General features: G+C 45.5%; 1 protein-coding gene and 1 long non-coding RNA gene across 5 annotated transcripts in view; one reads left to right on the forward strand and one right to left on the reverse strand.

The window, feature by feature from the left end:
• Positions 1 to 453: 453 nt before the first annotated feature.
• TM2D2 (TM2 domain containing 2) lies at positions 454 to 16,422 on the reverse strand. Its single transcript, XM_085897871.1, has 4 exons — positions 16,156 to 16,422; positions 14,704 to 14,791; positions 6,153 to 6,268; positions 454 to 3,594 (listed from the first exon to the last, which is right to left on the reverse strand). Exons 1-4 carry the CDS (start codon positions 16,353 to 16,355, stop codon positions 3,381 to 3,383), a joined length of 618 nt encoding a protein of 205 aa, XP_085753997.1. The 5' UTR covers positions 16,356 to 16,422; the 3' UTR covers positions 454 to 3,380.
• A 946-nt stretch (positions 16,423 to 17,368) lies between these two features.
• LOC147035409 (uncharacterized) overlaps positions 17,369 to 26,027 on the forward strand; it is a 116,575-nt gene continuing 107,916 nt past the window's right edge. For all 4 annotated transcript variants that reach the window (XR_015062340.1, XR_015062342.1, XR_015062337.1 and 1 more), the window contains exons 1-2: positions 17,369 to 17,789; positions 17,975 to 18,057. This is a non-coding gene — a long non-coding RNA (uncharacterized LOC147035409). The remainder of the gene's footprint in view (positions 17,790 to 17,974; positions 18,058 to 26,027) is intronic.

The raw sequence follows: 26,027 nt of genomic DNA on the forward strand, positions 1-26,027 counted from the left end.
TGCAAGAATGTGGGTTGGTCGGTATATTATGGATTTGAATACTGTGTCAATCGGCTAGTTTAATATGATAAGAGGATGTATTTGGGTCCTGCTGTGTTCCATTCAGTGAAATTATGACAGTGTGCTTTTTACTTAATTGGCACAAATTGATCTAAAGGCAGTTTTGTAAAAAAATTTGCAACCAACATAACGTGTGGGTTTGCAGACCCTGAGAACAGGTGAGATCAAGTCTACGGAACTGGCCCGGGGCCTCTTCATGGAAACCGTGGGCAGGTAGATCCATTCCCATCCAGAGCCCATCCAGGGTCCCAGACCTTGTGTATTCTTTATCCCAAGGTTGACGGTGTCACATTTGATGGGCCCCAAAAAAATTAAGAAAACCTGAAAATTTTTTGGGCTTGCCAATCAATCTCTTTCAATTATACACAATGGTCTCAGCCATTCAACAGATAATATTGGAAAATGCAACATTTATTGTTCAATTACACAGAAAATAAACCAACAACAAATCTTTAGGAAAATGCGACAATGAATAACATAAAACAAAGTTAAAAGGAAGTCAAAACAAGACGGGATGCTTTAAGAAATGTTAATGCACATTTAAAATTAAACAGCTAAGTATTTGTAAACATTTGACAAAGTCCAAAAACTCCCCTTTCCGTGTTTGTTCCAACAGTCCGTTCTGGATATCTATACGATAATACTGTTATGTGGAAGGTGTGGGGGTTGGAGGGGGGCATCCATAGTTAGGATATCGTAAGAATAGTATGGACCATGTGTTCGAGTTGGTTAAATTTACCATTGTGTTAGATATGTCAGAGGTAAGTCGTATGGTAAAATTTGCATTGAGGTGGTGATTGTAAACAATAGAGCACAACCACCTCTACAGGCAAGACCAGGTGGAGGTCTTGGGCACAAAAACACATGGAAAGCACATCGCTCTTTTAATGCGACACCATCACAAATGAGTTGGCTGGTGGACCGCAAGCACTTTTCCCTGTGCCACATCAAGCTGCAGCCACAACCGGTCGTGCCTGCCTTAAATCTTCACCAGTGTTCCCGTCTTGGTTCGAATCCGGTATTTTGGTGCCATCGCATGTTATTTATTCAACAATATGATGTTTGTTCCCCCCTTCCATGTAACCATTTGACTGCCAGATCGATATTGCATTTATTAATCATCTTGTCTATCATTTCCCCCCTTATCAGTTAATATAAACATTTTAATGACAAGCCGGGAGGCGACGATGGTTCACGACGATGGTTTGACCATGTAGATTGTTTCAGAAGTCAAGGATGAGATAATGATAATTTTTGACCAAGTTATAAAAATGATCAACATGATGTGGTACGAGTGACAGGTTATAAGCTGCAAAATGTCGAAAACCCGGTTTCATTCAACAACTTTCAAAATTTGACCTTTGCATAACCTTTAAAGGTCACAAAACAATGTTGTGGATATTAAAATAAGGAAACAGGATACGTGCTATAGCTTATTGGAGTTAGTTCGTCAAAGAAGGTCGAAAACCCGGTTCGATTCCCACAACTTTTAAAATTTGACCTTTGTGGCCTTTAAAGGTCAAGGATTATGACCTTTGGTGCCAAACTTCCTCTGGAACATTCCAAGAACAATATAACGTCATATAGGCTATATGGCATTTTGCACTCCTTGGATTAATTATCCATACTTTGATGAAATCAGCGTAAAAACAAACTTGAAGGGGGCGCCACGGGCAAGGTGTTCGAGAAAAAGCAAAATGGTTTCAAGACTTCAGGTGGGGAATGACCTCAAGATTATGCATAAAAAAAAATATTGTCATCCTCGCTCTCAAAGTTTGGGCGGTCGTATGATTTTTATGTCAAAATTCGCAATTTTCTAAGTTTTTAACCTTGAGACGAAAATGAAAAATCGGACAACCACAAGTTTTAGATAATTCATTTTGCTATTCAAATCCCGAAGAACCCATTCCATTCAGTAAATTCCCTCAGAGAAGATAGATTTTTAATCGGACTACCCCCTAAAAATGGCTATTTTTTGGGCGTGGCTCCACCCACAATGGGCGTAGCATGCCCTCATCCAGGAAAACACAACTAGACATTGATATCGAACACATAACCAAGTTTCATCAAGATCAGATCAAAGTCCACGGAGTTATGCTCTGGACAGACAGACAGACAGACACACACACAGACATAACGAATATTGTGGCACTCTGGCTGGCGCTCGTGAACCAAAAAACAAAAAAAATACAAGTGGGCGTGGCTCCGCCCACAATGGGCAATCTTAGCTGCTACCCTACTATCTGTCACCACCCATTTCTTCAAAACCTATCTTCTCCCTCAAAATTGACCGAATCAACTGACTTTTTTATATGTTGTACATATGGCCAATGCGCACAATTTCTCGAGTGGGAATTTCGATTTAAAAAATAAAAATAAAAAATAAAAAGAGAAAAAAAAAATATGACAAAAAAATAAATTACAAGTAGGCTCAGTCTACAATGGGCGTGCGACGCCCATCGCCAGGAAGACAAAACTAGGCATTGATAACATCATATTCAAGTTTCATCCAAACCGGATCACATCTCAACGAAGTTGTGCTCTGGACAAACAGACAGACATACATACAGACACAGACACAACGAATATAGTGGTCACTCTGGCTGGCGCTCGTGAACCAATTAAGAACACAGTGAGAATTTGGCGATCATTTCAGCCACTCGGAGGATGTACAAACCTCCGGCTCAGAACGCCTGCATTAGTTGGGTGTCTGACATGACAATACGCTTGTCAGTCTGTCTATCTCTCAATCACAGATCAACATGACGGAACCTCACGAGACTGAATTCAGCAATAAGGACAGAAGGACTTGTTCAGGACTTGGAGATTGGAGGTAGAGGAGTAGAGGACTTGGGGTGGGTGGGAGTTGAGGACTCGGGGGAGGAGGAGGAATTGAGGACTGAGTGCGGGTTAGGAGGGATGATTTAATCAAGCAAAATCTTTGGAAACACATATCTGGACAATATTAAACTCAAAGGATATTTAACTGTTTTTTTGTACAATGTAATTGAAGTCATATTTCACATTACACAGAATTCCCACAGGTATCTGCTAATTGTATACAATTCCAGAATATCAACATGGGGGAAGCAACAAAAGCTCTGCTCTTTGCTCGTCTCCTGTCTCCCTCCCCCCTACCACCCACCCCCCCCCCACCAACATCATCTTATTGGTAATTAATGTATATACAATATCAATCTTACATGGCATGAAGTTGGGCTGTCTGGATAAATGATGAGAAATTTGCTTGTGCAAGAGTAAAGACCAGAAAGAAACCTTTGTGATCCTTTGTTTGGATCAACAATATCCTAAATATGATCTCAATAGACTGTGCACCAGTTACTACCATCATTTGGCATGAGGCCACCAGTGATGAGCAGTACAAGATCAACAAACCACCAGATGCCCAAGCCTCCCAAGGTTAGCATCTTTCCGACAGCCGTACCCGTGTGGCCCAAGCAGAAGCGATCAACAGCAAAACATCCCAGGAAAAAGGAATACAGCAGAGTTGTCACAAAATAGTGTCCAGTGTATCTGCGGTGGAAGCATAATGAGAGAGAGAGAGAGTATACAAAATGTATCTTAGTCCCCCTCCCCAACCATCCCACCTCCTCTCCCACCCTTGCATTCCTGAACTGGCCATACACTGGAAAAATGATCTACAAGAACCCCAAAACTGTTTCTGGTTCCTGTCCTCCCAAGGCATTGATGTGAAGTAACTGGACTTGCTATAAACGTCGGCCAATCACTCAAAGAGTAGAGCATGTTTAGCGCCGATCACTGAGAGATAATCGGCGAAGGAAAGCACTTCTGGACGAGTCCCGTGCAACACGCATACCTTCACCAGGCTGTACAGTTTGTTTTGTATCCCATGGATAGGCTGGATCTGCATCCGGACCCCACTCGAGATAGAATTGGCTTGTTCTTGTCACTGACCCCACTCCTCAACTTAGTTTTGTTTCAACTCATCCACAACTTTTGGAAATATGCTGCACAGCAAGACCCCGACATTTGTGTGTGGGGGGGATATGTTCCTGAAAATGCTGCAAATGTCAATTCCACGAACGTTGAGGCATTGTTTCAATGGGAAAAAGGGGGATAGGTTTTTTTTTTAACATGGTTGAAGCTCATGGAAGAGTGATGACGGAACTAATCAGGACACAACAGCAGGGTGGAGGGAGAAAGTAGATGGGAGGATTTGTGGTGCGGTCCTTTTGGAAAGAGACCGAGTGTGTAGGATTTCTCAGGATTGAAAGACATTCCAAGTGTTTGACCAGTTTGTGATTTAGGTCTGAGGAGAGGGAAGAGGCTGCTGCCTGTCAGTCAGAAAGATGAGGGACATCATGGCAGAGTGGAGTCGTCAGCAAAGAGTTAGAGGATTTTCTCGAGTCAGTGAGATGATGATGAACATTAGGAAGACGATTGGGCCGAGAACACTGCCTTGGGGCACTCCAGCCTTAACAGGGAGAGGATAAGAAAGGTTTCCGTTGAGAGCCACACATTTGCTGCGAGAGTGGAGGAGGTCAGTATTCCAAGAGTGGAGTTGGCCTTGGATTGGAGAGCAAAGCAGGATGCCAGACTGCATCAAAAGTTTGAGATATGGTCAGAGAGACGGCCCTGATCTCGTGTCTGACATTAAGGGCCTCCATCCATTGTTGGCAGAGTGACCAGGTGTGAATCCGAATTGATGATTTGAGATAAATTCAGAGCTGTTGGAGAAAAGGAATGATTTTATATCAACTGTGATGGGTACCATGACCTTGCTGATAATTGGAAGTAAGCTAATTTATCTGGAGTTCAGGTGATCCGTTTTTGCAGTTACTTAATGCTGTGATTTTGGCTGATTTCCAAGCAGATGGAAGATGGGCAGAGAGAAAGCACCAGAGCAGGTTTTAAGACGCGAGCTAATGCCGTCCGGTCCAGTTGCAGAGTGAGTTGCAAAGACACAGAATCATGAGCAGTTGGGTATGAATGAAAAGGGTGGGTACAGAGAGGGAGGGGTTAGGGACACAAGATTTTGAAGCAAACACAGAATTGAAGTATTCGTCCTTATCATGAGCGGAGTCGGCGATGGTGCCATTTGAAGTGAGGGAAGGGGATGGAAAGGAAGCATACACCAGAGGCTAACTTGACAAGGTGCCACCAGGTTTGAGGAGGGAGACAAGTTTGAAAGTTCATTCTTGAGGTACATGCCTGATGTTGGCTTAATGGTTAGGGTGGCGGGCTTTGGATCCTAGGGTCCTGAGTTCAAATCCCCCTCAGCTGTTGAATTAATACCAGGTGGGGTTAACACGGCCTGTCATCCTCCCGAGGTCGGCAAAATGAGTGCCAGCATGCTGGTATACTGTGTCGGAGTGGTGACCCATCCAGGGTTGTGCCCAATAGCCAAGGAGACTGCCTAAGCAGCATCAATGCTCTGCACAGAGTATGGTCCCAATCTCCTTCTCCTTGAGGTTGGACAGATGTTGTTTTCTGGCCTCCTGAGAATGGACACACTTGTTTGCAAACTTTTTGGAATGCACTGAGATTGCCTTCGGTCAGATTTGCTTTCCAGGAGGAGAAGACGAGTTATTTCAGAGCAACTGCCTCGCTCGCTGTGTTTTATTTTATTTTTTACAAGCAGAAGCTAGTTATTTAAATTTGATGATAAATGGTAAGATGCTGGCCAAGTTGCCTTGTTTTAACCCAAAGGAAATAGAGATAAGATGATAAACTTCTGAAACGGTGCGGCACTAACAAAACGGCATTGTGAAAAGTAACACCATGCTGCCACAAGCTGCCATTTGTATTTTGCAGTCATGCAAATGGCTTCCCAGGGGTTCTCTGCTGCATCATCTCCTCTACCTTCCTCAACACCTCCTGTCCAATTTATATTCATGTTAAAGCCAGCATTTCAAACTGCCAAGACAAGAAAAAGCAAAGTCTATGCATATTGTCTGGGTAAGAAGATTTCTTGATAAGTTTGAGATGGATACCTTCAAATTGATATAACATGACAAGGTGAGAGCTCATCGAGGAAGAAATCGATGTAAGGACTTCTGTGAACAACCAAACAAATTAAAAACTTTTAACTTTTCAATAACCGATCTTACCTGATGCACGGAACATTTCCGCGGAGGAATTTCCGGTCGCCCAAACACTCGATACCTGCGAGTGCTTCACACCACACCTTGGTGTGGTTCACATCTTTGTGTGCCTGCCCACCAAACTGGGGGACGCACAGAGCAAATTAAAAAAAATAAATAAAAGCAGCCAACTCTGTCCATAAAAAAAAATAAAAAAAAATCGTGCAGTATTTATCAATGTCTTAATCATGGTTCACCTCTTAATCATCGGCACAAAATGATAACTCTCCACATTAGTACCAAATATACTATTTACAAATAGTTAAAAATTAATTTGCAAACATCACCACAAAATTGAATTTGAAATGTTTCCATCAATCTTGATTATCTGAAGTCACTGTATTGTCCTTGCTCTTTGACCCAAGAGTAGGAAGGGATTGGGGGGGGGGGGGAAGGGGGATGCAGTCAGTGCACATGACTACAGTCAAATCAGCATGCCTGAGTCAGAATTACTGCATTCCCGTGCAGGTCAGCAAACTCGTAAAATGTATCGCGAAGCATCCAGCCCAGTGATCTTCATTATTATCCCCCCCAACCAACGAAGTTGGCGGGGGATATAGAAATGGGTTCCGTCCGTCCATCCATCCGCAAATCACATTTCGTTTCCGGAGCTCAACTACAAATCCCCTCAAGATGTATTTACGAAATTTGGTACACATATCAAGCAAGTGGTGAACTGGTGCCTTCTGATATTTAGAGATCTCCCCCCCCAAATTTTTTTTGTCACTTTCCATGGAAACAAGTTGGGTATGAAGAAATAATTGAGGTTAACCTTTGTTCCCAGAGCATAGTTGCAAAACTATTAACTATTTCTTAATGAAATTTGGTTCACACATCAAGAATAAATTGAACTGGTGCCTTTTGCTACTTGTCCTCATTTACTATGGCGGGGAATATCGAAGACTTTGTCTTCAACGGATGCTAGTTTTTCTTTTTTACAAGGGGGCCACCTTTGCCGAGAAGACATCAGTGCGAGAGCCACCACACCGCCTGCAGGACTCCGTAATGGCTGTCATTATGCCCTGCCTCAACATACTCTTCGCTGTGGTAAACTGGGCTGCAAGCATCATTGTTTGTACACTGATATCCTGACCAGTGTATATTGTACACTGACACTGATATCAGCCATATCCTGATTTAGTGATGTCACTTTTATGCTTCACGTTGAAACACTCATTTGAAACCATTGGGTCAATTTGATAGCATTTATGGCGGATTACAAATGAGTGTTTTCACATTTGTGTATTATCGGTCGCACGACAAGGGCCGCACTTTAGGCCGCCAGTGGCTGGCGGGCCGTGCAGTGAAGAACAGGGGTAAAGCCTGTCAAGCACCAATCGGACAGTTTATACTTGGGTGAAGAATCGAACTCAGACTCGGCAGTTGGGTATGTCTTTCTTAGAGGCAGATGTGATAACTCTGCACCATTTTGCCGAACTGCCTGCATTGCAAATGCACAAAGGGAATAATCTTCTCTTTGACATTTATACTGTTGCGGTTCTGGGAACCGCATCCCTCCGAAGCAAAATCAACCATCATACAGCGATCAGGTCAGGTCAGGTATGGGAGCATGTGCCAGAACAGCGCGTCGCTGCGTCCGCTTTCCGCCGGTACTCCAGGGGTCTCCATCTGGCCATCCCCCAGGCAGATGTCAGGCCCATCCCCATCTCCTTGAGATGATGGTCAACCTGCTGCAACCACGAGGGACGTGGTCGGCCCACTGGCCTCCTCCACTCATGAGACTCCCTCGCTGAGAGAATCTGGTGAGCACGATCAGCGTCAGGAAAACGAGCCACATGTTCATACAGCCGCAACTGACGCTCACGGACTATGCAGGTAACAAATCTCATCCGAGTCTCTCTCAGCAACCGTTTGTTGGACACAAAATCCGACCAGCGATAGCCAAGGATTCTCCGAAGAGACCTGGTACCAAAGGAATTAAGTCTCCGTCTCAGATCCTTTGTCAGAGTCCAAGTCTCGCATCCATAGAGCAAGACTGGAAATGGCAAGGACCTGAAGACTCGGACTTTCGTCCTCCCGCACAGGTACCGGCAGCGCCACACCCCATGAACCAGTGAATCCATGACTCCCCAGGCCTGACCCAGACGTCTATTGACCTCCGACTCACCGCCAGCACAGACATGAATATCACTGCCAAGGTAAGTGAATCTCTCCACGACCTCAACATCCTCACCACAAACAGACACAGATAGGACAGCAGCATCCAAGATGTCGGATCTTAGTTTTGACCCAAGAAACCCGTAATCCCAGCGGCTCCGACTCCTCATTCAGCACCTCGAGGGCCCGCAAAAGGATGTCTAGAGTCTCCGCAAAGATGACTGCATCATCTGCAAAATCAAGGTCCGAGATTTTGACATTCCCAAACGATGCACCGCAACTTGATCTCTCCGACATCCTCCCTAAAATCCAGTCCATACAAGTGCTGAAAAGTGTGGGGGCAAGTACACATCCCTGACGAACTCCAGTCACAACTGGAAATAAGTCAGAGATGGCACCACCACACTTCACAGCACTCTCAGTACCAGAGTAGAGTTCAGACATCAGATCGATCAGTTTTGGTGGCACCCCACGAAGACCAAGAATCTCCAGAGGACATCCCGATTCACTGAATCGAACGTTTTACAGAGATCAACATAGGCTGCAAGCAGCCCCTGCAGAAACTCTGGTCTGCGTTCGGTGAGGACATGAAGGGCAAGGATACGGTCAATCGTTGACCTCTTTGGTGTAAAGCCTGACTGCTCTGGACGCTGGTGCTCAAGCAGATGGTGGCGAACCCTATCGAGAATTATCCGAGCAAAGACCTTGCCTGGCACTGAGAACAGCGTCACCCCTCGGTAGTTGTTGCAGTCTTGGCGATCACCCTTCCCTTTCCAGAGAGGGAAAACAAGGCCCCTCTTCCAGTCAGTTGGGATGATGCCTGTGTTCCAGGCAGAGCACAAAACTGCATGCAACGACACGAGTGCAGCATTTCCACCAGCCTTGAGAAGTTCAGCATGGATACCACAGATCCCTGGAGCTTTTCCCCGTTTCAACTGGTTCACCGCAGCCCGCGTTTCCACAAGCGAAGGTGGATCACAGTTGATTCGAGGGTCAGCAACAGGGATTGTAACACCCTTGACGTCCAACTCGACAGCTGGGGGATCAGCCTGGTACAACCACTCAAAGTAACCGGCCCAGCGGGCCTTCACTTAAGACTCCTCTGTCAAGAGCCTACCACTCTCTGCTCTAACTGCAGTGCTCCAAGGGATGGGCTTGGATGAACGCAATGCGCGAATTCCCCTGTAAGCGGGACGAGAATCACCTGTCCACAGGTGATGCTCTATCCCCTCACAGATTCCTCGCACATAGGCCTCCTTGTCCACCCTCAGTGCACGTACAGTTTTACGCCTCAGCTCCCTGAACAGCTCAGCTCTGCCATTCAGCCTGGCCCTGCGACTCTGGTCAATGGTATCCAGTGTCCCTTGAGACAAAATTCTTCTTTGCCCTGCAGTGAGTTCCAAGACATCCACCGGAAACATCAAGGACGGTGGTCTTGAAGGCACTCCACAACTCTTCAGGACCCCCAAAGCACCCAGACCCCCCAAGTGTCCACTCAGCCTGTTCGCAAACTCCTCAGCTACTCTCATCCCTGAGCTTGCCAACATCCAGCCTGGGCTGGGATGGTACCATTCTTCAGGATTTAAGGTGCAGCTTTAGAGTTGCTACAACAAGCCGGTGGCCAGTATTGAGGAACTGAGCACTCCGGTAGACCCTGCAGTTCTGGATCATCCTCCAATGACCGTCAATGAGGACATGGTCAATCTCCTTTGCCACACCGCCAGCGTTGGAATACCAAGTCCAGCGATGAGCTTGTGGGCGCTGCAACCATGAACCAGCCACCCTAAGTCCATGACTTCTTGCAAAGTCAAGGAACTTAGTGCTATTCTGGTTCATAGTTCCTGACCCATGGGGACCAACACACACCTCATAACCATCCCTGTCAGTTCCAGTCGATGCATTGAAATCCCACAAGACTAGAAGTGTATCTCGTCTGGGGCGCTGATCAACCAGACTCGAGCGTGGCGTAGAATGCATCCTTCACGGTGAGATCACTCGCCTCAGTCGGAGCATAAACAGAGACCAGGGAAATGACACCTAAGGAGTGACGAATCCTTAATCTCATAATACGCTCGTTGACCAGTGTTACCTCAATTATCATTGGGGTCAGCTTATTGGACACAGCTACAGCAACTCCTTGGGTATGGTAACCATCAGAGCGACCAGACCAATAGTAGGTGTAACCACCCACCATTATCTCGCCGCAATCCGGTCTCCGAACCTCAGAGAGAGCTGCAATCCCGATGTCCAAACGCTTGAGCTCAAATGATAACAGAGACAGGTGATCATCCTCTCTTAGGGATCGGACATTCCAGGCACCCACCCGAAGGGACCGCCTCAGGCTAACCCAAGGAGACCGCCGTCTGGTGGACGACACCTCAGCACCACTCCGACACACTCTCCCGCAATCTGACCCAGGGATGTTACCCCGTGGTTTCCCTCCTATCATCAAAGATTGGGGGTCCCGAAGGCTTTGCCCCAATCCCGTCATCCGGTGAGCTGCCCTGCGAAGGGAAGCTGCACAGGAGGTACTCCCACGGAGTGGGTTTTCAGATTTTTTTGCGTTTTGCGGAATGAAGGGTTTTACGGTGGCTGGAGTGCAAATCCTGCCACCAACCTCCTAATAAGAAGTGACCCAACTGCAGGAGGACGTCCGCAGACACAGTTGGGCACTAGATATGGATGGCCGTTGGCTCACAAGGAGCTCCTCCGCCCTTTGACAGGTTTTGTTTTTAATCCTGCTGGGTGTCCATATCCAAACACTCTCCTCACCAGAAAACCTGGTGGGGGAGACGGTTTAGTCGCCGACAACCCGACCATGGAACAGGTTAGTACAGGTTTACATGGTACCTGTAGCAGGTCACAGATCGAACCTGACCTGTACAAAAGTATCCACCTTCATTTCGGTAAGGGGTCACGATTCATGGACCAAGCTGTGAAGTTTTCTGTTTTCAAAGATTTGTGCCGAAGGCTCTCTTCAGGATTGTCACTGAACCCCGGACAGCTTCCAACTGTAGTTCGTTTGTTGTGATATTTCCAGGGATGGTTTTTAATATCTCTGTGAGGTTTTGTCATCATTCCAACAGCTCCAACTATCACTGGTATAACTTTGGCATTCTTCAGCATCCAGGTTCTTTTCACTTCATTGAGGTCTTGGTATTTGGTCATTTTCTTGATTTCTGCATCATTTGTCCAAAATCACTGCTATTAACACCTCAATAAGCAATGCCCTCTTCTCTCTTTTTTTTTTGTACCGAAGTATGATATCTGGTGGCAATGCTTTGTTTTCGGTGTTTACGCTCGATGGGATCATTCAGTCGTACGAGAGCGGTACTTCCATGTTTTCAGTCCATGCTTTTGGTTAATGTACCCACAAATTTTCTAGAACTGGGATATCAAAATTTTTGCAGATGTGCCAGTGTGTTGCGTTACAAACTCTGTTGTGTCATTGTGTGTACAGCTGTTCTGACATGATATTTATATTTTCATTTGTGTTCAGTCATTAAGCACAACATATCACTCTCTTTGCTAATGCCACCTTCACCCCTCACCTATTTTTTCCCCTTCTCCTCCCCACCTCGCTTCCCTCCCTCAGTTACTGGTAATCTGCCAGCCTGCAGCTGAGTTTATGTGGAAAGCACAGTGTGAAAAAAGGTCTGCACAACATATGCAAATCATAAGAGATGTTATGAAATGTCCATACGACTCCAAAATAACCACCACAAAGTCCATTCCATGCAATGCAGCGAATACTTGGTGATGAAACACATTTGCTGCTGAGTGGAGTTATTTTTCTTTATTTACAGCAGTGAGGCCCATGGAAGAGAAAGGTTGATCAGAAAGTGGAACAAACTTCATGGTTCATATGAATGAACGAACAAGAAAAGAGGAAAGGGAGAAGGGAAAAAAAACAAAAAAAACAGACAGCAGCAAGTTGTGTGGTTGATCAAAGAAAGGTTAATGGGGGTCTTCTTCATTTGTAAGCAGCACAAGGCTGCTGGGCTGCACCATCAACTGAGGGTGCTGATGTGCCACTGACGCAATGCCCTCTGCTGGTTTGGGCAGGAATTTGTTCAGGGGACCGGCGTAGACCGGCGATCTTCACGTAGGATACCATGGAATCTTTACTATCCACAAGCAAATGTTGGTAGACGGGATGCCCAGTTTAACGTCCATCCAAGGGATGGCACACTCATTGATGAATCATCGTGCCCGAGAAACACCAGAATGACAGTTTATAGCTGGGTTGAGATTCAAACCCAAGCTTGACAGCTTATAAGCGAGTGTGTGTACATCGAGGCAATCCTGCAAGCGTTAATCGGGGGTAATAAAGACCACGAGTCAGAACATGGGATGACAAGAGATTGGCAGAGCACTGCTTGCTTGAAGCCTTGGAGGGAAGAGACAGAACAGCCTCTTGAAGGTGGTTCCATAAACGGAAGAAGCGAGGAATAACGAGGAGCTGAGGCATGCAGTCTGCCTGGATTTTTGAAGTTTAAGCAGGAGGGGGTTACTGGATCCTGGAGTAGATAGAGAGGATGGGACGAGCAAGAGTGCAGAGGGAGCAATATCGGACAATAGACGGTAGAAAGCGACATCACTGACCTACCTGCCTGGAATGTGATGGCAACAGACCTCATTAATCTGACTTTCCTTTCTGCTTTCCAACAACTTCGTGACTCGCAAAATCATTTCCACGAAACATTATTTCCCCCCCCCCCACCCCCAAAACGTTGCGACAGCATCATTATCTTCGTAAATTAATTATGGAAGAATACAATTTATACAATCGTGATGTGTAAGGATAACATTCCATTCCCACAACTGCCCAACCACATGATACCAAATCTCTACGCATAAAACTAGAGGGGGAGCACTCGGTCGAGTGCAAAACCTCCACCGCCAATACTGCTAGGTCAATCAAGTGAACCTGATATCCTATTCATTCAATTTGATGTCAACAGTGCTCACAGAGTTATAGTTTGCAACTTTCCCTTTTACATACTCAATTCATTAGTCATAACTAGATTCCTTGAGACAAAATTGATTTTACGTGGGTATATCCACCAGATGTTCCAAAATCAGCCGCAATTATAATTTTGGCATGTTTTTTTGTTGGAAATCACTTATAACATGTAGAAATGCAAAAAAAAAAACAAAAAAAAAAAAAACGAAATTTTGTTGAAAAAAAATTGCAAAATTTTCTGGTTTTTTTTCTCTAAATTTTTTTTTGGGGGGGGGGAGGGTTGTAAATCACTTAAAACATGTAGAAATGCAAAAAACAAAAATTAAAAATTTTTTTCAAAATGGCCACCATAGCAGCCATATTGGACTTTGGACCAAGTCCAAAATCTAATGGCATGATCCTTGGACCATACCTAATGCCCCCACCAAGTTTCGTCGAAATCCGAGGAGTTTTTCCGTAATACTGTTCACAAACAAACAAACAGACAAACAAGCAGTCATAGACTGGTACTTACGAAATCGTCAACTTGACCCCTGACCTTGTCTAATAAAAGCTGTCTCTGGAGAGGTAGCGATGCAAACCAGAAGTTTCTATGATGATTCTGTACGAAACCATCAAAAATCGTAACGTCGACCGAAGCAAAAATCTCCATTTCTCCACGCAATTATTTGATATTATTTTATCAGTCACAAAACCGTAATATTCGGCCATCCACCAACAATCTTTACATAATCCGATGGCTTAGCGAGTCAGGCACGCGACGATAACCTTTATTGGGATAAAAAAAAGACTTTTAAACACCATCTTTATCGAAAACACCGTCAGCGCGCACACGGAAAACCTTTACATGACAACGCCGAGTCTGCTCGAGCACGCTGCACCACGTGACGAGCCGTGACGCGGCGAGTGAAATATTTTTTATACAATCTTAAAACGCCTCAAAAACATCCAATTTTTACCATAATTTCGACAACCCAGTGTTAAGCGTCCCAAGCGATCGCAAAAACCGAAGACAAAATTAAAATCGAAGTTAAAACGAACTTGTAACGTCGACCGAAGCAAAAAATACTCCATTTCTCCACATGAATTTACCGAATTATGTTTGACCTCACTGTGACCTTGACCTTTGACTGATTTTGACCAAAATCTAATCAGCACTTGCCATCACCCTCCTGAATCACGTGGTGTAATTTGACATTGGCAGCTTCTTCCGTTCTCGAGTTATCGTGCCTACAAACAAACACACATACAAGCAAACAAACACACAAACAGAGGATGGAAGTCATCAATATACTTACGAAATCTTTAGATTTCGTAAGTAACAAACAGACAGGGGTGAAAACAGTAACCTCCATCTATCTTCGATGGCGGAGGTTAACTATTCAGCCCAGATTACAACTCCCTTCAAAAATCGGTGACCACACAATTAATTACCTTCACACAGCCATAGCCAGACTCCTTCTGAGCAGTCTCATTTCCATTCCAGTCAACTGGCTCGTTACAATCGACAAATTCATCAGGTCTAAAAATAAAAAAAAGGCAGACATGAAGAATTCAACAAATGAAAAAAAAAAAGGATCAAACATTTGTCAAATCATTAAAATTATTTTTTTTAATATATTGCAACTTCCTGTTATATCGTCAATTGTTTTTCGTCTCGCCCCAGAGGGGATGCGAGCCGATTGAAACGCCCGTCTGTGTCTGTCCACGTCGAGAGATTTTCGCTTAAAAAATGGTTCTCTCTGCAACCACTTGTCCGATCGATGCGAAACTTTAAAACATTGGAGTAAATCCCCATGGAGAATATTTTAGTGCCAACTCTGACGTCACAGTTCACGTGGTATGGCAACCATATTGGATGGGGGTGGGGGGGGAGGACAGAGTGGGGAGGGGGTGGGGGGAGGACAGAGTGGGGAGGGGTGGGGGGAGGACAGAGTGGGGAGGGTGGGGGGAGGACAGGGAGGGGAGGGTGGGGAGGGGCGGGAGGAGAGGGTGGGGAGGGGCGGGGAGGAGAGGGTGGGGAGGGGCGGGGAGGAGAGGGTGGGGAGGGGCGGGGAGGAGAGGGTGGGGAGGGGCGGGGAGGAGAGGGTGGGGAGGGGCGGGGAGGAGAGAGTGGGGAGGGGCGGGGAGGAGAGAGTGGGGAGGGGCGGGGAGGAGAGAGTGGGGAGGGGCGGGGAGGAGAGAGTGGGGAGGGGCGGGAGGAGAGAGTGGGGAGGGGCGGGGAGGAGAGAGTGGGGAGGGGCGGGGAGGAGAGAGTGGGGAGGGGCGGGGAGGAGAGAGTGGGGAGGGGCGGGGAGGAGAGAGTGGGGAGGGGCGGGGAGGAGAGAGTGGGGAGGGGCGGGGAGGAGAGAGTGGGGAGGGGCGGGGAGGAGAGAGTGGGGAGGGGCGGGGAGGAGAGAGTGGGGAGAGGCGGGGAGGAGAGAGTGGGGAGAGGCGGGGAGGAGAGAGTGGGGAGAGGGGGGGAGGAGAGAGGGGGGAGAGGGGGGGAGGAGAGAGGGGGGAGAGGCGGGGGGGAGAGGGTGGGGAGAGGCGGGGAGGAGAGAGTGGGGGTGGGGGGCAGAGAGGAAATGGTCGGGGGGTGGAGGAGGCAGAAGAAGAAGGAGGAAAGGGATCAAACTTACCTGGGATAGCAGAAAGATTTTCTCCTGCCACTTCAGGTGACTGAAACTCACGAAAAAACCTTCTACATGTTATAACATCAACGACTTGAGGAGGGTTGTCTTTTTCACGCAAGACAATGGTATGTAATGGGGGAATGTGATATAAACATCACGGGTCACGTGGAACCCAAAACAAAACAATTTGAAGGGATAACGTGACCCGAAGTAAGTGATCACGAGGTGAAACGGACTCCGGCTCGTCCTTACTGGTCCCTTCCGTACTCACAGGAAGCTGCAGAGAACGAGAGGTGAAAGGGGATCGTAGTCCGACTGGAATCCCAACACCGGATCAGGACTTGGACTCGTCTCGTTGTACGAAGAAGAAGAAGCAGCAACAGCGTACCACTGCCTTTGTAAACTCAAACCAGGAAAACACTGACAAACCAAGAGGACGGTTAACAAGGATAGCGGCCCGATGACGGCCATGGGGAGTCGGTTACAAGCAACGGATAAACTCAATAGATGTCACAAAATGAACGGGAAGTTTAAATAACCGGAAGTAGGAAAAAATTAAAGGAGAAATTCATTTGTCATATACACCGCCCATTGTAGAGAGAGAGCGAATGCGAAAGATTATCAAGACGACGCAATTAAAAACCACATTATATTGCAAAGTATATAAATAACTTCGCCGATTGATTGCCGAATTCCACTTAGCGAGGCCTCGATAATAAACTTGGTAACCGAACACATCTTTGGGAGCAGTGTACCAAGAGTTATACACCGCTCCGGTGGAGACGAGTAGTTTCTGTTATTCATCAATGGAGAATCCAATCGTATATTTTCGACGTGTAATAACATAAACACAAGGGGTGAGAAATACATTTATTTCATGTGGATAAAACTTTAAATCGTTTGGTCGAGTCCATCAGAAGTTCCAACACGCAGCGACGAACATTCAAACATTGAAATGTCCGGTGGAATAGTTTCAGTGAACAAAAGGACATAGAAACGGAATTTTATCCGTGCTCTCAACATCCACCGAGGGTTTGAGCCGAAACAAGGAATAACCAGGAACTTTGGTGCAGGAGGAGGTCATTCAGCCTCTTAAACCTGCACTCCCACCAACACCAGATACGATAACCCATCCACAAGCAGGCTCCCGACAAGTCCGACCACTTTCCCTGTGCTCCTCTATCTGAAACGCTTCTTCTTCTTCTTCTTCTTCTTCTTCTTCTTCTTCTTCTTCTTCTTCTTCTTCTTCTTCTTCTTCTTCTTCTTCTTCTTCTTCTTCTTCTTCTTCTTCTTCTTCTTCTTCTTCTTCTTCTTCTTCTTCTTCTTCTTCTTCTTCTTCTTCTTCTTCTTCTTCTTCTTCTTCTTCTTCTTCTTCTTCTTCTTCTTCTTCTTCTTCTTCTTCTTCTTCTTACTCTTCTTCTTCTTCTTCTTCTTCTTCTTCTTCTTCTTCTTCCCCAGTGTCAAGTTCTGTGAAGCTGCCGCACGCGCATGCGCAGTGTGCTTTCTCCCCCCCGGGAAACAAACGTGGAGCTTCGACTGTTGTGGTGTTTGGGCCTTTCACCCCGTAATCCTTGGGATTTGCTACAATTGGCGACGAGTTTAGTGCTTTGCTAATTCGGCATTGCTCACTATGGTGTCTGTAGGGAATTCTGGTGGAGTATCAGCCGGATGAGGACTGGAAAGACTTTGCTGATCGATTGGGACAATACCTCATCGCTAACAAGATGGCGGCGTCACAAGATGCTGCTCACAGCGTGTGGTAAAACAACATTTGTCCTGATGAAGGAACTGGTTACTCCCGATAAACCGAAGGACAAAACCTTCGATGAACTGATCGAGGTTGTGACCAGACACCACAAGCCGAAACTCGTGTCCCGGTACAAGTTCTGTACTCGTGGGAGGAAGGTTGGTCGGTTGGTGTCCGAGTTTGTTGCTGACCTTCACAGATTGGCTGAACATTGTGAATTCGGTGCCACGTTGGATGAGATGTTGAGATGTTTTTCGTTATTGGCATCAATAAGGAGACTATCCTCCAGAAATTGTTGGTTGTTCCCGACGTCGATCTGACTCGAGCTGTGTCAATTTCACAGATCTGCTCAACACATCACCTCGTTCCGTAATGCGAGCTCGTCTGTGCCGAAGCAGAGCAGTGGATCGTCGGGTTCTCCAACAGGTAAACCGTGTTGGCGTTGTGGGGGCAGGTACTTACCCCACCTGTGTCGTTTCAAACATTGCTCGTGTCATAACTGTGGGGAAACTTGGCCATCTATGCAAGATGTGTCGCCAGACATCCCAACACGGTACGAATCACCACATGATCGGTTTGGCCACGCCAGTGACCGGTGGTGAAGCAATACCTCCTGCTTCAAAGGAGCATGATTTGCTCAGTATGTCGGATAAGAGCAAACTCATAGTGGTGGATGTCAGGGTGGATGACATTGCCGAGGAGATGGAGCCGGACACCGTGGCCAGCCAGTCAATCATGAGTTCCGAAACTTCCAATAGGCTGTTTAGCCAGGAGACAGTGACACCGGTACTCAGACTGGTGAACGCCAAGTTGCGAACTTGCACCGATGAACTGATACCTGTGATTGGTCGTGTGGAGGTGAAGGTCACCTACAATGATGTGTCACGGAAACTACCCTTGTGGACCGTTCAGTGAAATGGGCCGATATTGTTTGGGCGTAATTGGCTTGAATTCATCAAACTTGATTGGCTTGTGATGTTGATCAAAATGCCATTCTTGACAAATACCGCTCATTGTTTGGAGGTGTTGTCAGCACCTTTAAAGGTGTTAAAGCCAAAATCTATGTGGATGAGAGTACTAAACCAATCTTTTGTAAAGCGAGGTCCGTAACTCACATGATGCATCCAAAGATCGAGGCAGAGCTCGACCGCCTGCAGATGGAAGGTGTTATCAGTCCTGTTGAGTTCAGTGATTGGGCATGTCCAATTGTTCCTGTATTTAAGTTAGATGGTAGTGTTCGGTTTTGTGTTGATTACAAAACAACAATGAACAGGTATTCCAAACAGGATCATTATCCTCTGCCCAAGGCAGATGCTTTGTTTGCTACGCTTTCTGGTGGAAAGAAGTTTAGCCGCCTGGATTTGGAATCTGCTGATACTCAGATGTTGCTTGACGAGGACTCCAAGAAGAATACATGTTGCAACACTCACAAGGGGTTGTTTGTTTGTAACCGCAGTCCTTTCGGAATAAAATCAGCCACTGCTGTATGTCAACACAATATGGAGAATCTGCTGAAAGCAATTCCAAATGTTGTAGTGTTTCAAGATGATGTTTTGATCACCGGCCGCAATGATGCTGAACATTTGTGTAACCTCGAGGCAGTTCTCAAAAGTCTTGTTGAAGCTGGAGTTAAGGTGAAACATGACAAATGTCGATTTATGTTTCCCGATGTCGAATTTCTCTGTCGTATTGTCAGTGCTGATGGTATCAGGCCCAGCACGTCCAAGACGGAAGCTATCAAGGATGTTCCGACTCCTGCGAACACGACCGAGCTCAAAGCTTTCCTTGGTATGTTGAACTATTACTGTAACTTTCGTCCGAATCTGAGCACCATCCTTGAGCCTCTCCACAAACTCCTTCATGAAGTTGTTGAATGGCGAAGGTGTACGCAGTGTAGTCAGGCGTTTGCTGAGGAAAAACGGTTGCTGTGTTCATCGAAAGTGTTGGTGTACTACGATACTGCTAAACCATCGGTTCTCAGCTGTGATCCCTCGTCTTATGGCATTGGCTGTGTGTTACAGCAACGTAATGACGGTATACTACGGCCTGTAACCTATGCATCGCACACTTTGTCAGTTGCGGAGCGAAACTTCTCCATGGTTGAAAAAGAAGCTCTCGCATGTATTTTTGGTGTAACAAAGATGCATCAGTATCTCTTCTGTCGACAATTTGAACTTGTAACCGACCACAAACCATTGCAATCCCTGTTCAATGAGAGGAAGTGAATTAACCCACAAGCCTCTGCACGCATTCAGCATTGGGCTGAGAAGTTATCAGCCTATGACTATTCTAGAAGGTATCATCCTGGCAGTGAGAATTTCTGGGCTGATGCTTTGAGTAGATTACCACAACCAGTTAACGTGGGTAATGTACCTGTACCGGGAGAAATTTTGATGGCAATGAGTGTGCTTGACTGTCATAATGCTCCAATCACTTCCAAACAAATTGAACAATGGACAAATGTGGACTCGACCCTTTACATGGTCATGGCTGTACTTGGCCGTACCTTGCTCGTAAAAAATGAGTTGTCTTTACATTCTGGTTGCCTGCTGTGGGGCAGCAGGGTCATTGTACCACCCAAAGGTTGAAACAAGGTGTGTGATGAGCTACATGAATCACATCCAGGGATTGTAACTATGAAGTCACTTGCCGGGAGCCATGTTTGGTGGCCGGGTATAGATGAAAACCTAGAGAGCTGCGTTCGCCATTGCTCCGTGTGTCAGGCCACTGCCCTGAACTCACCTGAGGCACCGCTTCACATATGGTCCTGGCCTTCTCAAATTCACATCGATTACGCTAGTCCATTCTTAGGGAAGATGTTTTTGGTTGTTATCGATGCTCATTCAAAGTGGATTGAATGTTTAGCCTTATTATATCATCCTGTACTTGAGAAATCACGGTTGAAGGTTTACGTGCCATGTTTGCCACTCATGGTTTGCCAGTTTGTGTAGTTAGTGATAATGGCTCATGTTTCACCAGCGCTGTGTTTCAGGATTCTTGAAACAAAATGGTGTCAAGCACAATCACAGTGTTCCCTTTAAACCTGCTTCGAACGGTCAGGCCGAAAGAGCTGTCCAGGTGATCAAGAATGGTCTCAAAAAGGCAAATGACGGTTTTTCTCTGCAAACCAAGTTATCACGTTTGTTATTTACATATAGGACACGTCCGCACACAACCACTGGACGCACACCCGCAGAAATGATGTTTGGTTGAATGCTAAAGACACGCTTCGACCTGATTCATCCGAATAATTTGTCCAGGGTTGCGGACCACCAGTATAAACAGAAGTGGTACCATGACAGGACCTCAGTTCCACGTGCCATCAATGTGTTCTATCCTGTTTTTGTTCTAAGTCCCAGCCGTGGATCTAAATGGCTCACTGGTCGTGTTATAAATCGAATTGGCAATTCTTTATTTGTTGTGGAACTGTCCAATGGACAAACAGTACGTAAACATATTGACCAGCTCCACCTGAAGCATTGTGACCCCCAATCCTCCAAACTATATTCAGCCCTTTGGGGGTGATTCCCTGGTGTCGGTTCCGATTGTGAGCCAAGTGTCTGAGCCCACTGAGTCTGAGCCCGATAGTAGTGTGGTGGAGCCTGCTCCTCCTCCTTCCTCTCCATCTCCTCTTGAGACTGCCGCTGTTCCACACGAACAGTCACCCATCTTGCGACGCTCTGCTCGCACATGCAAGGCACCGGAGCGGTTGAATTTGTGATTGTACCTTGCACTGTTGTGTAAGTGTTGTTGGAGGAATAATGTTTTGCAAGATTTCATTTGGGGGGCGAAATGCTGTCAGGTTCTGTGAAGCGACCGCCACGCGCATGCGCAGTGTGCACCTCCCTGGCAATAAACGTGGAGCTTCGACTTATGTGGTATCTGGACTTTCACCCCGTAATCCTTCGGATACGCCACACTCATCTAATTCCAAATTAAACGTAGTTACTCCTTCTACGACTACTTTTATGGGGAGACCATTCAATTCATGACCTACTCTCTGACTGAAAGACCCCTGCTATCTTACTGTCTTAATTATCTTCAATTATTACTGTCGAAAATGGAGGACAAGTAGAGACGAATGCAAATCCAATTTCCTTGATTCGGAGCATAACCAGGAAGACACGACTGATGGAGACGGCCCTACCAGCCACAGTGTTCAGTCGTATGACCTTTTCAACACAAAGGCGGGCAGACAGTCTCCTCCTATATTGTTTATCGTAGATATAGATGGATGGACCATGGAAATGGAGGTAGACACGGGTGCTGCCGTCTCATGAGTGAAGCAGCTTTCCGTAACCTGTGGGGGAATTCTGAACAACCCAGGCTCCGTTGGTCCCCGATCTGACTCACTGCAGGGTCATTCCGTGTCAAATCGGCCAAAAAAAATGAAATTCTACGGTGACCCCCTCAGATTTTCCTGAAAAAATTCTCAAGCTGCCTTGACATATATGAGGAAGGTTTGCCAAGGTATAGCTCAAAATTCCAAGTAGTGTCCGAGATATGGCCCTACAAACACCTGAGGGGTGTTTCAATTCTCGCAGTCGCGAGTTGCAGATTTGTATCTGAAGCATTTTTGAAGGGCTCTAAATTCCAGAGTTTTACAAACAGAGTTCTGAAAATTCACACAAATCGTGTCTATTAGTGAGGCTTTCAGAATCTGACATCACAAATGTTCTACTTAAAATACTTTTTAAGATAAGTTCTCTCAAAAGTAGTGATTTGTAACATGCAGTCAAAAAAATTTGAGTTTTCAAATTGCTGCCAACAGTCAGTTTATTCATCATGAAGAATTTTGTTGCCTGATTTACATAATCCAGTGACTGGATCATTTACACAAGAAAACTGAAACCTTTTGGAGCAAAATCTTGGGTGCTCTCGGTGCCTGAACTTTGCTCCAGACTCAACGGCACTGAAATTTACTCTGGTTTTACCCCAAGTGTTCACCATGTTGACAGTTACACAGCTCTTTTAAATTTTTGTCACTTAAAGACACAGACATAAGCAAACTGTGGTAGAAAATTCAATAGTTCTCAATCCCTTCTATTTTTAAACGATTTTTATAAAGGCCCACTATTTATAAAAAAAACACGTTCGATGAAAGATGTAGAATAAAAGTAATAGGTGTGCTTTTTGAAGTGGAAGCCATGTCAAGAATTCCTAAGCTGACACCACTATGAGCATGCAGTCGTGTTTCATGGTCAGAATCACTTTGTGGTTAATTTGCTGTGGCTCAAAAATGTATTTTTCCAATTAAAAATGAGATGGTAACACTTATCTCAATCATGAAAAAAGGCACAATGTACAATGGTGCATTTTGTATGATATAAAAGTAATAAATATTAAATAATATCTTAAAAAGTGACACATACTTTATTTTCATATGGAAAGTGACATTGGAATAAGTGCATATTTACAAGGATACACGTTTGCATACAACATTTAGCTTTTTCATAATTGTATATCAGAATGTATATGTCGCTGTGAACATCAAACATTTCACAGGCATTTTCAACCATCTTCAGGGACAAATTAGATAACAAAGTCATATTTAAAGTATAAGCATTACATCAAGCAGTTTCAAATTTCCTCTTTATCAGCTCAAAATCATTCTCAGGTAGCAAGTTGTGTCTTGCACTATTACCAGTTACATGTGGAACACTGACGACACACAGGACGTGATCAAATGGAATCCAGCATTCATCTTTACTATTTTCTGGCCAAGATAATGTTTGACGAGATCGTTTCATAAACTTAACTAATACATCCTGGTTTTCATCTGAACACTCCACAATACAGCCAATGTACCACTCTGAGTCATACAAACAATTTAGAATTTAGAATAAATTTAGAATAATCGTTGCAAAGTGTACTTTGTGCAGTACCGGTACCTACGGAAACAGTGCTGAAAATTGTATCTGATGAAACCCTACGCATTTCAATCTTACCATCAGCTGTAGGGATAAAGCTGTGGTGAGAACGTGTTCCAGCCAAAGTTGCAGCAGCAGCATACCGAGATTCAAGGTCAAATGTTTCAGAATTCAGAATTATTATTCCCGCGCTTTCGAGGAAAAGCGGGAATATTGTGATTGTCTCCGCCGTCCGTACGTACGTCCGTCTGTCTTACCCTGTAACTCCTACACCGTTTGAAAAAAAAAATTGTCATAGCTTTTTAAATCAAACATATTCATGAGTTATACGTTTAACAACATATTTGTTTTAACACATGAAGATCAGAAGGTGCTTGGGGGGGGGGGGGTAGAGGGTGCTTAGTGGATAGGGGCTCAAAATAGCTCCTCTGACACCGTTTGAGATAGGAACTTGAAACTTTGGGACATAGTAGATCTATTTATGGGGAAGTGCACAACGCTGTCAGATTTTTGATATGACCCCTCGGGGCCGGGCCAGAGGGTGTGGGGTCATGGGGGCTGATTTTTTTTTTTTTTTAAAGTGTATTTACCATTGTACATGGTAAATTCTTTTATAAAGAACTTACTTATGTGGCCCCCATGAGTGACAGTCACAGGTTTTACTGCATTAATCTAATGGATTATGAATAATTATAATTAATATTATACACAGTTCATTCCTCTGATTAAATTGATGCACAGTTCTATATTGCTGGACAGTGTTAAATTGAGCCTGGTGTTGGCGCAGTGGTAAGGGCAGTGGCTTGGGACCCAAGAGGTCCTGAGTTCAAGCCCCGTTGGGACACTGAATTAATATATGTATGTATATGTATATATATATATATATATATATATATATATATATATATATATATATATATATATATATATATATACCAAGTCGAAAACACCAGGGGGTTGACTCAGCCTGCCATCCTTCCGAGGTCGGCGAAATGAGCACCAGTTGTACTGGGCCCGGTGTATGCCCCGGTTAGAATAGGTGTACCATATCCCTGTGTGTCGTAAGAGGCGACCAGGGTTGCGTCAGGAAGGGCATCCGGCGTAATAACCTATGCCAAATCATTATGCGGACAACAAAACGAATTTCCATACCGGATCGGTCGAGGCCCGGGTTACCAACGACCGCCACCGGTACCGGTGGTCAGCAGGGTACCAGTGGAAATTGTGCTACTGCTGGGCGAAGGAGGAGAAGGAGACGGGGAAGGCGAGTCCGGAGGCAGTGGGAGAGGGGGAAGGGTAGAAGTGTGGAGGTGAGAGTTGGAACTCTGAATGTTGGGACGATGACTGGCAAAGGGCGAGAGTTGGCTGATATGATGGAGAGAAGAAAGGTGGACATACTGTGTGTATAAGAGACCAAGTGGATGGGGAGTAAGGCGAGGAGCATTGGAGGTGGTTTCAAACTGTTCTACCATGGTGTGGATGGGAGGAGAAATGGTGTTGGGGTAATCCTGAAGGAAGATCATGTCAAGAGGGTATTGGAGGTGAGGAGGGTGTCTGACCGAGTGATGAGTGTGAAGTTGGAAATTGAAGGGGTGATGATGAATGTCATCAGTGCATATGCCCCACATATGGGGTGTGAGATGGAGTATAAAGAATATTTCTGGAGTGAGTTGGATGAAGTGGTGGAGAGTGTATCCAAGGATGAAAGAGTGGTGATTGGAGCAGATTTCAATGGACATGTTGGGGAAGGGAATAAAGAGGATGAGGAGGTGATGGGGAGGTACGGTCTCAACAAGAGAAATGTGGAAGGGCAAATGGTGGTAGAGTTTGCAAAAAGAATGGAAATGGCAGTGGTAAACACGTATTTCAAGAAGAAGGAGGAACACAGGGTGACATACAAGAGTGGAGGAAAGTGCACACAGGTGGATTACATCTTAAGTAGGAGATGCAACCTGAAAGAGATTAGTGACTGTAAGGTTGTGGCAGGGGAGAGTGTAGCTCGACAGCATCGATTGGTGGTCTGTAGGATGACTTTAGAGGTGAGGTTGAGGAAGAGAGTGAGGGCTGAACCAAGGACCAGATGGTGGAAGCTGAAGGAGGAAGACTGTTGCGTGAAATTTAGGGAGGAGGTGAGACAGGCGTTGGATGGTGGTAAAGATGGGTGGGATGATTGGGCAACGACAGCAGAAGTTGTGAGGGAGATAGCAAGGAAGGTACTTGGTGTGACATCTGGACAGAGGAAGGAAGATAAGGAGACTTGGTGGTGGAATTAGGAAGTACAGGAAAGTATAAGGAAGAAGGGGTTGGCGAAAAAGAAGTGGGATAGTCAGAGAGATGAAGAAAGTCGGCAGGAGTACAAGGAGTGGCGTCGAAAAGCAAAAAGAGAGGTGGCTAAGGCCAAGGAAAAGGCATATGACGAGCTGTATGAGAAGTTGGATACAAAAGAAGGGGAAAAGGATTTATACCGATTGGCAAGACAGAGGGACCGAGCTGGGAAGGATGTGCTGCAGGTTAGGGTGATAAAGG

Source organism: Eptatretus burgeri, chromosome 1 (assembly GCF_056783735.1).
Source record: "Eptatretus burgeri isolate ZD-2024b chromosome 1, Ebu_testis_v1, whole genome shotgun sequence".
Taxonomy (NCBI): Eukaryota; Metazoa; Chordata; class Myxini; order Myxiniformes; family Myxinidae; genus Eptatretus; species Eptatretus burgeri.